The 16736-nt window shown below is 29.3% G+C and overlaps 1 protein-coding gene across 1 annotated transcript in view; it reads right to left on the reverse strand.

Annotated features, from left to right (window-relative positions):
- The window catches only part of LOC111633821 (transcriptional repressor protein YY1-like), a 56897-nt gene extending 40506 nt beyond the window's left edge, over positions 1–16391 (reverse strand). Inside the window, exons 1-2 of the mRNA XM_023378457.1 lie at positions 15888–16391; positions 3482–3632 (exon numbers count right to left, since the gene is read on the reverse strand). Coding sequence (XP_023234225.1) covers positions 3482–3632; positions 15888–16350 — 614 coding nt within the window. The 5' untranslated portion in view covers positions 16351–16391. The remainder of the gene's footprint in view (positions 1–3481; positions 3633–15887) is intronic.
- Between the last annotated feature and the right edge of the window lie 345 nt (positions 16392–16736).

The raw sequence follows: 16736 nt of genomic DNA on the forward strand, positions 1-16736 counted from the left end.
ACACCCTAAGTTTGCTTTTCTGTGAGGCATTATGCTTTTCTGTGAAAATGAACTAAAGCAGATCATCTTCTATCTATCTATATAAATAAAAATGTAATGTTTGTTTGTTCCTACCGATTCCTTTGAAATTTTGACACAACGCTGCATTTGAATACGCACATGTTTTTATATAATATAAATGTTGAAATTCAACCCCACTGAAGGGAGATGGTTAGGATTAAGGCTTACCGTGAAGAACTTGGCTTCTTTGATACCAAGTTCTCAAACCAATCAAAAGTATTTTTTGATTGGTTTACTTTATTTAGCTCCTATTGATACTGAAAGACAGATGTTTTTTCTTACATGTTTAAATTCAAATATTTTCTATTGTTATAAGTTTTACACATTGCATCAAAAAAAAAGTTATAATAAAATATTATATACACAGAAATGGCAACAAAAGTACAGATTAACTTAATGCTAAATCCAGACTAATAAAAACTACTTAACTTTCAACATTTGATACTCTGAAAACCATAAACTAAGCACAAGATAAAAATGTTTAGCACACTTTACTGACAATTATTGCAATTTTGTGATTCTACCATAATTACAATAATAAAAAGAAATAAAGTAGAAATACTGCAAATGATCATTTGTTGTACAAAGATAAAGATACAATATAATATTTCACTAGTAGTTTATTTTTTTTTATTATTAAAGAGACCATGAAATTGTATTCTACAGGAATAAATATGATTACTTATAAAAAATGCAATTCCATTTCTTAATAACAAATGGCATTGAAAGTTTCATTATCTTTTTAAAAGTGTTTAAAAAAACCATGAATGTTTTTAATGTAAATCATTCATGGTTACTCTGAAGAATCTGAGTTTTTAAATTTTATTTATTATTATTTTTTCTTTAAATAAATTTCTTGCTCAAATAATAATTCTAGATCTGTTACAATCACTATAACTGATGTTAGTATAATCAGAAATTACTATTTAAAAATTTGCACTCACTTTGCAAATTCTGCTAGTTGTTTAGGATCACTAAGATCTACTCCAGGAATTCCACCTGGAGGTATCTTTTTTCCTGTCATATACTCTGTATAGTCTGGATCTGGTTCAGGTGTTGAAGCATCTTCCACAACTGTTAAATCTCTTTTATCATCTGGAATGCAAGTATAAATTTTTATAATTAAATATTACATTCTAATCAGTATTAGGACAAATTAAACAAAAACTGCTATCAGCAAAATTTAATAATACATACAGATGTTTTCAATTACTTTTTTGTGTCCTTTTCTCTATTTACTATAGAAGCTACAGAATTCTGATCATAGCTTCCATAATAAATAGAGAAGACTAAAAATAGCTGAAATTTGTTTTTATCATTAAGTTTTGCTAGTAGATATCACTTTTTGTTTAATTAATATTATCACCATAAACAATATTTATAACTATGAAATTTCATTTAACTTCACACAATGAAGTTCTTTATTATTGTTATTTTTAAAATATAGTATACACTTAGCCAATCCAAACTAATTATTGTATAGGGGTGTTCAGATTAATGAGTTATATATATATTAAAAAAAAGTCAAAAAAGACTATGAACAAATATACTTATTTAAAAAAATTTTTTTATATTGTATTTGGTCAATATATTAAAATATGTAATACATAAAACACCCATAAAAACTGGAACTACTTGATAATAAAAGATACCTTCCACACTTTTCTAGCACCACTCCTGTATTAAAACAAATGTTTTTGGCCACTTTTAGGAGCCCTCAAAAGATTACAATATTTATAATGAGTGTCTAAACTGATGGATTTAATAGTGTTCCAAAGAGTGTTTAGTGAAATTAAATCCACCAGTTTAAATTTTCACTATGTATTCACAGTAATCTGATGCAGATTCCTGAAAGTTCCAAAAACATCTGTTCTAATAAAGGAATGGTTCTGGAAAAGTATTTAACATGTCTTTTATTAATTTGTAATACTTAGTAATGTTACAATTTTGTCATATTTTTAAAAATAATAAATCATTTCTTTATGTTTTTGATGAACATTTAGCATAAAAACATAAAATTAGTTCAGGGAACCTATTCTGAGCTCTTCCAATAACTCAACGAGAGCAATACACGCAGTGGCGTACCGTGGGTGTCAGCCGCCCGGGGCGGAGGAAAATTTTGCCCCCCCCCTTATTTAGGTATTTCAATTTAAAATACCAAAATTCAGTTTTGTCACAGAACAAGCAATGAAAAATTTGGTGGTAGTGCAGTGACTTATTTAAAATAGTTCTATTGGACATTAGTGGTGTATATGAACGCGAATGAATCGTACAAGCAAAAAAAAAGGTCAACAGGTTTCGCAGGAATTCCTTGGACAAAAAAGTTATTAGTTCACCCTGCGAGCCGATTCCTGGACTGTCATGACGATAGCACTATCGTAGGCGTGATGCAAGTATAGNATGGCGCTACGAGTACAACACCCTAAGTTTGCTTTTCTGTGAGGCATTATGCTTTTCTGTGAAAATGAACTAAAGCAGATCATCTTCTATCTATCTATATAAATAAAAATGTAATGTTTGTTTGTTCCTACCGATTCCTTTGAAATTTTGACACAACGCTGCATTTGAATACGCACATGTTTTTATATAATATAAATGTTGAAATTCAACCCCACTGAAGGGAGATGGTTAGGATTAAGGCTTACCGTGAAGAACTTGGCTTCTTTGATACCAAGTTCTCAAACCAATCAAAAGTATTTTTTGATTGGTTTACTTTATTTAGCTCCTATTGATACTGAAAGACAGATGTTTTTTCTTACATGTTTAAATTCAAATATTTTCTATTGTTATAAGTTTTACACATTGCATCAAAAAAAAAGTTATAATAAAATATTATATACACAGAAATGGCAACAAAAGTACAGATTAACTTAATGCTAAATCCAGACTAATAAAAACTACTTAACTTTCAACATTTGATACTCTGAAAACCATAAACTAAGCACAAGATAAAAATGTTTAGCACACTTTACTGACAATTATTGCAATTTTGTGATTCTACCATAATTACAATAATAAAAAGAAATAAAGTAGAAATACTGCAAATGATCATTTGTTGTACAAAGATAAAGATACAATATAATATTTCACTAGTAGTTTATTTTTTTTTATTGTTAAAGAGACCATGAAATTGTATTCTACAGGAATAAATATGATTACTTATAAAAAATGCAATTCCATTTCTTAATAACAAATGGCATTGAAAGTTTCATTATCTTTTTAAAAGTGTTTAAAAAAACCATGAATGTTTTTAATGTAAATCATTCATGGTTACTCTGAAGAATCTGAGTTTTTAAATTTTATTTATTATTATTTTTTCTTTAAATAAATTTCTTGCTCAAATAATAATTCTAGATCTGTTACAATCACTATAACTGATGTTAGTATAATCAGAAATTACTATTTAAAAATTTGCACTCACTTTGCAAATTCTGCTAGTTGTTTAGGATCACTAAGATCTACTCCAGGAATTCCACCTGGAGGTATCTTTTTTCCTGTCATATACTCTGTATAGTCTGGATCTGGTTCAGGTGTTGAAGCATCTTCCACAACTGTTAAATCTCTTTTATCATCTGGAATGCAAGTATAAATTTTTATAATTAAATATTACATTCTAATCAGTATTAGGACAAATTAAACAAAAACTGCTATCAGCAAAATTTAATAATACATACAGATGTTTTCAATTACTTTTTTGTGTCCTTTTCTCTATTTACTATAGAAGCTACAGAATTCTGATCATAGCTTCCATAATAAATAGAGAAGACTAAAAATAGCTGAAATTTGTTTTTATCATTAAGTTTTGCTAGTAGATATCACTTTTTGTTTAATTAATATTATCACCATAAACAATATTTATAACTATGAAATTTCATTTAACTTCACACAATGAAGTTCTTTATTATTGTTATTTTTAAAATATAGTATACACTTAGCCAATCCAAACTAATTATTGTATAGGGTAATAAAATAGTTTCAGTTATTGCAGTTACATACAAACAATGAAATTCAAAAAGAGCTGTAGTAAAAAATAATTTAAGGGTGCTGAAGGCCTGGTAATTTTTTTTTAAACGAGCCTAAATGCCTACATACTCCCTGCCAAGAAAAAAGAATTCCGTTCGCAAATAGGATCTATAATCAGACACATTTGTGGTCAAAAAGCAATTATTTAGCAATAGAACTATTATTTACACCATTTAGTATTACTGGCAGTCATTCGCCATAGGTTTTCTTTGCTTGTAGTAGTAAAAATTAATGCTTTGCGGTGCTTGTTATCTCGCTTCGAATTGGGGTTATAGTCAACACTCAACAAAGACCTCCCAACGACTTTGAAAGCAATAAGACCTAAGGAAAAAATCTAATACAGGATCCAAGTTAGGACAAAGGGGGGAAATTTAATATGGTACAAAACAATTGAAAACAAATAATTTCAACACGAAAAAAAAAAAAAATAAATAAATAAAAATTGTATTATTATACGTAACTGTTAAACCTGTGTATAAGAATCAATAACTTTGTAATAGAAATAAACGTTTATTCGGCCCTAAATTTTGATTGCAAACAATTAACTTAAATTGTTCCGCGAAAAATATGTTTCCCGGAATAAATCGCTAGTTTTCGTACCACGTGATAGACCAAAAAAAAAATAGTTATTTTTTCGGGGATAAAAATCATGTTTTTAGTGGGAATCCAGGATTACTTTTTAAAATGTTCCTAGAAGGAATTTTAGTGTTTATTAATTCGGAATTGTGTAATTTGTTTTTAGTCTCTCTTTCTTATTTCTGTATATTTTCTATGAAAGATTAGCTAAAGTTTCCTTCGAAAAAATTTTATCACAATTAACTATTGGACAAGTTTAATATTATTTATTTAAAAAAAACCGTCTTCTATAAGGTAGGCCTCGTGACCTATTTCTGGTCTAACTTAGCACTTTGCTAATTAAAACTTAACACGTTTAAACCCGCAACGTTCAGTCTATAGATCGACTTAAGTTTCTACATTTACAAAACGTGACAAGATTTAATTAAAGATTTATACGTATAATCGTTTAAATGGCAATTTAAAAGTAATTTAGAATAATTTTTTAATAATTTATTTTCAATAAGTCTCCGTGTAATAATAAAGCACGAACAGTAATTAAAATTATGTTTAAAAAATAATAATTTATTTTATTATTATTTTTTTTAACCTAATTAACATCGGAGAATGAATAACTCAGTTTAATATAAGCAACAATTATAGGATTTTTAAATATTAAAAAATTTCCTTATAATTTTTATTTTCTTTTTATGTATTGACCAATCGATACGGGTCAACTTGCGATTCTGTATAGTAAAATATTTATTCTCTTGGCTTATTTATATAGGAGAGTGCACCAAATATCGAATAAAAGGCCTATTTAGAGATATTGAACGTTGGAGAAACATTCATTTCTTTCTTAAAAGAAACCACTTATGAGGCGAACAATTAAGAAATTGGTTGTAGTTTCAGATAAATTGTGCTCCTGTCACTTGAGCAAATCTATATTTATTGAACTACAGATAAACAAACAAACGAATCACGAACTCTTAACGTAGTCTTGCATTATTTTTATCGTATAGTCATTTGTTTGTAATTTGTTAGTTAAAACAGGAATATTTTTAGGGACTAGTAGAATACTTAAAGCCATTTGTTTGGTTAGGTAAGATGTATTTACCATAGATAAGGCCTTAGTTATTTATTTTGTTTATAAAACTTCTATTATTTTTCTAAGAGAACCACTCAAGCGAAATTGCAAGAGAGATGCTATAGTTCGATCTGATCGAGATTTATCGATTTGTTTGAGCTCTTTATCTAATCGAATCCTGTATTCTTTATTGTTGTATGAAGATAAACTTAATCTGAATATTTGCAAAGAATAATTAACATCAATGGAAGCTTTCTCGAAAATTCTCATCTGCTAGAGTAACGTTAACCCATTACATTTAAGCTCATTAGAAGGAACGAACATGGATAAAACTTACTTAAACCAACGAAATCGGATGTTTTAAAAATGAAAAAATTAATATTTAATATCGATTTTATGCTTTAAAATAAAATAAATTTTAAGAGGAACGAACATGGAGTTCGTGGGTTTAGGTTATGAACGGTGTCATACGCCTTCATTTATTATAGTGCTAATGAANTTAAGTGGGTTTCGCTATGGGTAGTCAGTCGAGATGCGTCTGGGTTTCATGCTTTCAATAGCTGTTACACTTTAACCAATGACAGTTTAGTTAACATCGTATTTTTGTCATGTGACTGCAACCCACTATTTTCTAAGTGAAGCACGTGGCTTTAGCATTGTCGTGTACCAGCACTAGTGAAATAGTTTTGTTTTAAAATGTCTACGAAAGGACAACGAAGCCAGCGAACTAAAAGTTGCCAGTTTGAGATGCTTGTTAATTTTATGGAAGACAAACCTAAATCAATGTCAGGGAAGTTAGATGTTTACTTTACCATAAAATATCGCCAGAAATTGTGGCAAGAAATAGCTGACTGTCCGAATTCCGATAGAGTCGGCTCACAAAAAGATCCAGAAAGATTGCGAAAAGTAAGTGATAGTCATATATTTATATTCAAAGCTATCATTTTAATTTATACATATGCAAATGAAACCTATTTCAGAAATAATGTTCATGCTGTAACTACTTACTTTAAATTTTAACAAGAAAGTAATTACATTATTCATAAATAGTTAAGGTTATTATTTTTAAGCAATACAACAACATAGTTTATTAACTCTCTCTCAAATTGCTTATGAAGTAAAATCATTCTTACACCAAAAGACACCATGTTGTTTTCACTTTCGTTACATTCCTAATGGCAGATCGAGAGTGATCGATAACAAAATCTTAGTTATCACACCTGGCTATCAGAACTGAAAACAAAACATACGGCTCAGAATAGCACAGTTGATTAAATGCGAATCACATGGGTTCTGATAAAAACTGGTTTTTATCGCATTCGTTAGCTCAACGATACTACTCAGAATAGGTCCCCAGATTAGTGAAAGTCCACTGTGGTAATTTTATCATATACATTTTCATTTATTAATTTTTTAAACTCTAGCATGCCCATTATAGATTCAACAGGTTCACAATGAGATAACTGGGGGTGGTAAAAAATGGGGCCCCAACACATCTGGACAGACCACTCCTGAAAAATTCCTGGCGTGTTTTGGCCCATCCAGATTCAATCCTTGGGTCTCCTTAACAAATTTAATCATAAATGAAAAATGATTTATTTTCATAGAATTAATCAAAACTATTATTAGTAGCAATCTAAAATTTAATAAAACTTAAGATTTGTGAAGATTATGTGCATAAATACAACTGAGGTAATGCCTTATATTTAATTAATTAAAATTAGCAATCTTGTTATTGGTGTAGTAATTTCCTAAGAACAACATTAATAAATTTAATTAACTATTATTACAATTGACATGTTCTTACTCATTTTACAAAAGCGAGCTTATACAGAGTACCCATTGACAGGAAAAATTCTTTAGCAATTTGCCGAGAATCACAATATTTTATTGTAACATAAAAGCTCTGCTCAACTATATTGGCTATAGAAAGTGGCACAATACAAAAAACTACTTGATAATAAAAGATACCTTCCACACTTTTCTAGCACCACTCCTGTATTAAAACAAATGTTTTTGGCCACTTTTAGGAGCCCTCAAAAGATTACAATATTTATAATGAGTGTCTAAACTGATGGATTTAATAGTGTTCCAAAGAGTGTTTAGTGAAATTAAATCCACCAGTTTAAATTTTCACTATGTATTCACAGTAATCTGATGCAGATTCCTGAAAGTTCCAAAAACATCTGTTCTAATAAAGGAATGGTTCTGGAAAAGTATTTAACATGTCTTTTATTAATTTGTAATACTTAGTAATGTTACAATTTTGTCATATTTTTAAAAATAATAAATCATTTCTTTATGTTTTTGATGAACATTTAGCNCTCCAAGTGCATTGTTTTGCAGTGTTCCATATCTGTGCTGTGTTTTTCTCTAATATTTAGTTTTATAAAATAAGTTAAAATATTATACTTTAAAAGATGCATCTGTTACAGTAGAGATTTCAAAACTCAGATAACAAAAGCTTATTCAGATGCACTGGCTGAATTAAAGTTCTTGCATATTATGTCTAGTGCTTGTTGAGTGCAGCAAAATGATGTCATTTTGACATTATCATACATTACAGATTTATGAAAACAGAAGCTACTAAAGAATATTGTATTGTAAAGAATATCAATCTTTATAATACAATATTAAGTTTTTTGTTGTGTTTTTTCATTTATGTTGGTACCATAACAAGTGCTACAAGTTTTTTGCTTGAACAGTTACCAATTTAAACTACTTCAACATTGGCAGGTCTGCAACTTAACAACACTGTAGATGGTATTTATAATAAGATATGGCTAGTTAACAAAGCACTTATGTGAAATGATGTAAGTTACACTTACGTCATTTCACATAATTAGCAATGAAAAGGAATGGTCACTAACACAGCTTTCTAGTAGGTGGGCATTTGAACTGCCAGAAAACATCACTTTGAACTTGATGAAAAACCATGGGAAATCCTTTCACAACCTGACAAATATATATTTAATTGTATTATCAAACAGTTTTATTCACAAATTAGTTTACTAATAGTAAGAGGAGTCTTGTTATATTAAATATTTTAGCATAATTCTATAATATAGTATTACTTAAAATAAGGTGGCAACAAAGTTTCTATCTGGCATCGTATACTTGAATTAATTAATGAAGTGATAGATTTCAAGATAGTAACAATCATGTAGTTTTGTATTAATCTATAAAATGTAATTTTTCTATCTGCTTTTTTTTTTTTAAATTTAGGAAGAGGAGAATAACTAAAGATTATCTTAAATAAACTACAATAGAGCGCCGTTTATCTGAAAGTCAATTATCCGAAACGTCAGTTATCCAAAAGAATTCCAGTTGGCAAATTTAAATTTTTGCTAGTGCTGTGGCGCTGCAATCTTTGGCTATATCTTGGGCTACCCCAATATTTTTTTTGTTGGTGTGTGTGTTTTAGCTGGCAGCATTGGCACTTTAGTGTGGTGTTTTTCTGATGAGTGTGTGTCGTGCTGAATCGAACGTTTTTGATACTAGATTAACTTCTAAAGTATAAATTTTTTTTGTTTTTACATTTTTCAATATATTTATTTTGTTTGTAAAAAATAACGAAATAGTTTTTAATGATACCATAGCCACGATTATTATTTAAAAAAGTTTATGTTAGGTTTAACATCAACGAAACTTCAACGTGAAGTGACATGCAACGGAGAAAAATTTCAACACGGGATAGGTTAATGTATTTTTTCATACATAATCAGTTATCTGAACAACCCCAGTCCCCAATTGATTCGGATAAACGATGCTCTACTGTATATGTTATGTTAAATAATAAATGTATTGATTCTGAACAGTACCATATAAATTCACTTTGGCTTAAACAAATCAATGCTCAAACATTAGCCAAAAAACTTACTGTTAATGTTTCAGGAGCCTAAAGAGATAATTTCAAATTTTTAACCATTTGAAACTAATGAATAATATACAATATAATTGCTACTCTTGGATATAGGTTTGCAGCACAATAGAGAGGTTGTAGCCAACGTTTTCAACACAAAAATGTGTATGTCAAATGTTCAGCACCGCCTTCCCATAAGCCTAGAAGTTTGACATTGGCATTTGGAATGCAGAGCATGATTCCACTGATGTTCCAAATGCCATTGTCAAACTTCTATGCTTATAGGAAAGCAGTGCTGAACGTTCGACATAAACGCTTTCACATTGAAAACTTCAGCTGCAACCTCTCTAATATTGCCTATCTTCAAACTATTAATACTATAGTGTGACTAACAGAAAGGAAAAAATTTCAACTATTAATCCACTTTCTTATTTGTCAATTTTCTGACCAGTAAAGGATTCATTTTTTTTGTGATGTATTTTCCTGGCTGTACACCTTTAGAGCCTGCAGCAAAAAACCTATCCACTTTTCAGCTATCTGTCCATTGGGATTTTTGACCAGGACCTCATAAACTACAACATACAGTGGAACCTCTGTATATGACCTTAATCCGTTCCTGATGTTTGGACTTATACCAAATAGGACGTGTACCAAACCAATCTTTCCCATAAGAAGTAATGTAAAAATGATTACTCCGTTCTCATGAAAAAAAATGGCTGGTTTTAAACACCTTGCTTTCCTGGCTAGTTCCTGCTTGATTTTTCATGAAATCAGCATGTATCTTTTTAGCTTTCTTGCAAATAATTGCTTCTGATATGCTGTCGCCAGCACACAATTTTTCAGTTATCCAAAGCAAAAGCAATTTCTCAACATGATCTAATGTCTTCGATCTCTGTTTAGAAATTGATTTAACCCCTTTCGCAATGTTAGCAGATTTAATAATGTCTTTATTTTTCATAATTGTCAATATTGTTATTCTCGGAATACGGTATGCAACAGTTAAAATCTCAAACATGCATGCCACATTCATATTTCTCAACAATTTCTTTTTTCAGTTCCATTGTGATTCTAGTCATTTTTTTAGTTTTCTGTTGCTTTTCATTTGCCTTTTTTGCAATTCGTGATTAATAAAAATAATAAAATTTTACTTACAAATTAAAATCAGAAGAAATTTAACAAAGTTATAAACTGGCATCGCGAACGTCTAGTCTGGTCTAGTACACTGATAGTGCTACTTGTTCATAGATGGCACGTATAATTGAATTAAGTTGTACACTGAGCAAGATTTGTTTCGTCCAAACAGGACATATTCCGAATTGGACGTATTCTAAAGCAGACATATACCGAGGTATCACTGTATTTCATTTTCAGCTAATTTCACCTAATTGCATTTTCCATAAGAAAGATGTTGGTTCTTTTTGAAGACATTCTTCATTTATTTTATAATCAATTTGAACAACAGTCAGAGGAAAAGGTGGTATTATGGAACCACCCCATTTCAAACTGATAATAAAGGCAAACTGTAGCGGATTGTGGCTGAACTGAACTAGGCAGACATCCATAGCAAGGGGCAAACCCGTTTTACTTCAGTTAAATGGTTGTCCGTATTTAATCAGCAAATTTGTTTTTTACAAAATTTGCAAGTTTTGAATGCTAAGTGAATTTAATTATTTTAAAAATATAAATTGTGTAGTTGTAGGTTCACTGGTGCATGTATTCCATTCCAGAGACTTAGGGGTAAATATTAATCTGTGTGATGTTCACACAGATTAATATTTTAAAATTTTTTTACACAGGTTTTTAAAATTTTGGTCTTGACAGACATAAGTTAATTCAAGATGGCGAAGCGTGAAATACGGACCCCATTGGTGCTTTTACAGTAATATGGAACTCAACTCCTCCAAACTCTCTCTTTGCAAGCAAACATTCGTCTGGAGCAATTTGTGAAAAAGACACTAGGAAGAAAGTCAATTCTTCTTGAGAATATCAAAAAAGAACTGCTGGAATATATATTGTTGATGGAGGTCATATTTTTCTATTATAAAAGCATTTTTACGATAAAATACATTGGAGTAAATAATTTTGTAATTATTTAACATTTTTTGTCTTTCCAATTTGTTTTTAGCTACATTAGAGCATTTTTTGAAAATATACAGTAAGGTTCCATATTACCACATGATTTTCTCTAAGCCTACTTTCTGACTTTGTACAAAAGCCTTCAAAAACCATACTTACAGTTACACTAGCAAAAAATCCAATTAGGAACATTTAGTTTAATAGTTACCAGTACTTTTCACACAAAAAATGTGGGTGTAGTTATGATACCTTGTTTACAATTCAATAAAATGTAATTGGGGTTTCATAATACCACCTTCTCCTCTACATAATTAGTTAGCTTATTTATTATTAAGGTTTCAAAAATGTTTACAAAATTTGGCATCTAAAATATTTTATTCCAAATATGTATGATTATGTTATGAAGATTATATTTTAAGACAAACTTTTTTTTACATGTGTTTCTTAATTTAAAATTAGTATGTCTTAAATTGGAGATACTCATTATCAATGGCTAAGATTATATATTTAATAGAAATTTTATAGTATTTCCTCTTAATCACTCTAGATTTTAGATACATTAATAACTCTCTTACTTTTTAATAAATTCTTTAAATGGTGTTTACTTCTAATTATCACCAAACATTTTCCCAAAACTCCTTACTTTAAAAATGAAGATGTCTTAAATGTAAAGCATAGGCATATTTTCTTTTACTTAAAATATTTGTTTCATGTTAACAAATTATAAATCCCTTTATTTTTCATACGCAGTACAGAAAAATAAGAGTGAATGTTTTTCTGGACGTTTTTATGATAAGATTAAGATATGCAAAGAATATACAACAAATTTGACTGTCAATTTTTAAGAAGAAATTACTATTTTCAACTTCAATTACTTCAAATGGTATGTTTTTTTTATTACATTATATAAATAGTGTGTCAAAAAGCTGTCATAAAACTATCATACTGATTATTCTCATTTTAATAACTAAATTTGCAATAAGCAATGTAAAGATGTCAAAATCTATATTCACCAACTAATTTATTGTAAAAACAAATGTTTCCAATCATGTGACCATCTTCAGATTCTATAAATCTACTGGTAATTATAGAATCTGATTTATAGAATTAAAATATTTTATCCATGGAATATTAAACTGAAGACAATCACTTAAAGCAGGGACTTCCTAAATTGTGGGTCACAACCCCAGACAGGATTGTGTAATTGATGTAAGAGTTGTAAAAAATCTGACAACAGTAAAATTTTGTGCTATGTATTTATGAAAAGCAGCATTTTAAGCATTGACAATTATAAAATTAAAATATTAGGTGCCTGTTAAAAATGTTGAAGATGCCCTATGTCCTGCAGTATTCAGCCAAGATTTAATTCTTTATGTAAAAATAAATAAACATGTACATCCATCTCAATAGTATGTAAATCTACTTTTGCCTTTAATAAATGGCAATAAATGGTAAAATATTTATATAAAAGAACTGTTTTGGTATAACAAGTAAAAATCAGTGATATTATTTGTATACCTATTTTATATACTTGTACACAGAGGGTCATATAAAATTTTCTTGAGTAAAAAGGGATCACAAATGAAAAAGTTTAAGATGTCCTGATTTAAAGTTATTTTAAATATTTGTTTTTAGAAACATCAAATGATTGCCTAAATAATCGGGCTATAATTCAGCTAATTTAATAATTAATATTAAGTAATTTGCTACTAGAGATAGACGTTAGGTGCCATCTCTTAACTAAATTAATAATTATAATTTTTAATAATTTATTAAATAATTTAAAACCATCTGGAAGAAAATATGAAAGAAAAGACCCAGGATGGGGCTTGAACCCGCAACCTCCACTTGCGAGTTACGCCACCTGGACCCCGAGTAAGCATTTGCTTCCAGATAAATTTAAATTTAGATATAATGTCATGTGGTTTGTTTTTACAATAAATATATGCTTCAACTTTGTTAAGTTTTTACGATAAGAATAATTTAGTAAAAAGAAACCATCAAAATCAATTTGAAACACGTCAATAAATTTTATAAGTTTATAAAAAAAAAATCTATTAAGAAGTAATTTGGTTTGTAAATTTAATTTCTATACTATTATGTTTTGTTTATCAAAGCAGAATAACAATAAAAACATCTAAAAAAATTTGCAGAGCATTTATATAACTCAGCACACTACACCAGACAAAAATAATACAGTTCACAATCTAGTTTTTCTAGTTTCCCCTAGATGGCACTAGTTTTACTGACAATTCTTTGTCTGGCTGCCTAAAATTAGATTTTCTTTTATGATCCACTACTGATATTAATTTTTTATTCAAATGTATGTCTAATGTTCACTACTGCAGAAATTTTAACATTGTACCTAATTCAATTATATTTTCCCAGAATTTTTTAATTCTTAATCATTTTAAATAATTAAAAAAATAATCACAGGAGAAAATTATTTAAAAAATAAATGTGTTTACATATACATTATTTAATTGTATTTACATCAGTTGACAAAAAATAGTTGGTATCAAATTTCTAAACATTAAAAATAATTACTGCATTCTATTCATGAATTTATTTAATTTAGCAACCAAATAATTTCAACTAAAAGTAATTAAAAAAAATATATATATTTTTTTGCAAAATTTGTTTATTTGCAAAAACTCCTAAGGAATATTCCTAGTCATATTAAGATACTAAGAAATTTTGAATAAACTTTTAATTAAACAACAATATTCAAATAATATTGTTTTAAAGAATAAATTACAAAGTCAATTAAGGAACATTAAAAACATATCCAAAACTTAAAATAATTGAAAACTTCCAGCTGCATGATTATCATTCTCCAAATGGCTGCAGGGTTCTTTCAGACGGCTTTTGAGGCCTGAAAGAACCCTGCAGCCACTACATAAGTTCGACAGTTGCAACTAGAAAGATTTTAACATTGCATAATATAATAAACAAAATCAAAATTAAAATTTTTTTTTTAAATATGAGAAAGCCAAACTGTGTTTTACAAAAGGCTAAAAATTATGAACACTCCAAAGTTCATGAAAAAATCTAGTATTAGCTGTTTTTCTTTGCATGTGCAATGATAAAAATTTTTTAAATATGCAAAAATTCCAATTAAAATTGACAAATCAAAATAAAAGATTCTTAACAATTTCTGAAATAAAACTGATTCTATCTTACAGAAATTTTGAATGCACATCCAAAGAAATCAGTACATTGTGTCTTGCACGGACAAAATTTCATTCTCATTCTCTCGAGCACGACAGTTCAAAAACTTTTGCGCATGAAAAATGAAACGTTTTATGCTTACATTTAATTAATATCAACGAAATATTTATAAACTAAACTAAAAAATAAAAAATAATTTTAAAATTGATCTATAATTTCTAAATAATAAAAAAAAGATATATTTCAAAATATCAATTATGAAAGCATGAGCTTTGTTGATTTTAATTGAACAACATGCATGCCAAAACTTAGAAATTTGATGCTATTAACGCTGTATATTATAAACTGTTTTCAAAAAACGTATACTTGAAGACAATTTAAATTAATAGACCAGAACAATTAACAAGAAAAAAAAATTATGTATTGTTGTAGATTATGTATTCAAAATCTTAACATAATAATCGTAAAAAATTCACGATAGAATTTCACGTAATTATAATAATAAAATACAATTTATTAAATAAAAAAATATCATACATGGTACAGTACATTAAACTAAAAATCAGTGTGATGAAAATCACATTAAAAAGATTTTAATATAAAAAAAAAAGGCAAAAATAAACAGAATGTAAAACATTTGTCAGCAATACAATCATTGGCCGAATTTCACTTTCACAGAGGCAGAAGTGGAATAATTTCACACGTAACAAGCAGGATAAACACTACCGTCCATCTTCATCATTGTACTTTTTGTGTACGAGTAATTCAAGATGGCGGACAGACGCCATCAACGATCGCCATCTTCGATGATGGCGGCGCCCACGACAACATGACAATCACTTGCAGGCATCCAAACACTAATATTTTAATATTAAACGACACGTTTTCTTACAGAAAACACTTTAATAATAATAGCATATGGTAAAACTCGATCGTAACGGCCAACATAGCTAACAGTACAGGCGGTAACAGTATTAACTAGGTATGTGTTAGAGCGCAAATTTGATAACACTAGAAAAAACACAAGAGAGTGGTAAATGATTGTTTACTTACCCTCATCGGCTCCCGATGCCCACATGGTAACGGAAAATTCACCTTCCAATGTTTTAATTTGCACTTGTTTCTGTTCCCATTTCCTGGCACCCGTAGACCTTTCGGTGGCATCGTAATTTAAATCGCTGTTTCCTCTTCTGCCCTTTTTACCCCTTCTACCTTTTTTACCAGAGGTACTCGGACTCGTTTCTATAATAACTTCCGGTGTCGGTACAGGAATGTGATCGTATCCGCTTAAAACTTCTCCGTCTCCGTCATTACCCACTATTTCTTCTTGTGTCTGTAGTATGATCTCACGTCCGGGCTCGGGTAACGGTTGTAGGGCTATCATGGGCTGTCCTTCTACAGATTCCACCGTCGTTTCCACAGTTTCTACCGACATTTCTACAGGTATAGCTTCGATTTCTACCTCCTGTATCTCTGGCTGTATTTCAACTTCGGTAACAACATCTGACGACGCCATCTTGTCCCCTTCCACGATCTAGTGACGTCACCGGCGGTTACGTAGAGGATCAGTCACGTGGTCGAAGATGTCGACTAGAAAATTTCCAATTAAAAAAAAAAAATGCGCTTACAAAAGTTATAAATCACGCGATGAATCGCTTCTTGTAACACAAAAAATACATGAAAATTTTATTACAACGCATTTTTAAGTGACAATTTAATTAGGATATTAATTTTATACTAATGAATACACGGGGATATAAATATATGTATTCGGTGAAACACACACAAAAATTTCTCCGCAAACACTTATATTTACTATTAAGTAATCAGTCGAGGGTGCTGCGAGATTGTTCTGTCAGTCGAGAGCACATTTTTTAACATTTTTACGCGGAATCTGTTAAA

The sequence above is a fragment of the Centruroides sculpturatus genome, unplaced genomic scaffold, assembly GCF_000671375.1.
Source record: "Centruroides sculpturatus isolate CEXI.00-Female unplaced genomic scaffold, Cexi_2.0 scaffold742, whole genome shotgun sequence".
Taxonomy (NCBI): Eukaryota; Metazoa; Arthropoda; class Arachnida; order Scorpiones; family Buthidae; genus Centruroides; species Centruroides sculpturatus.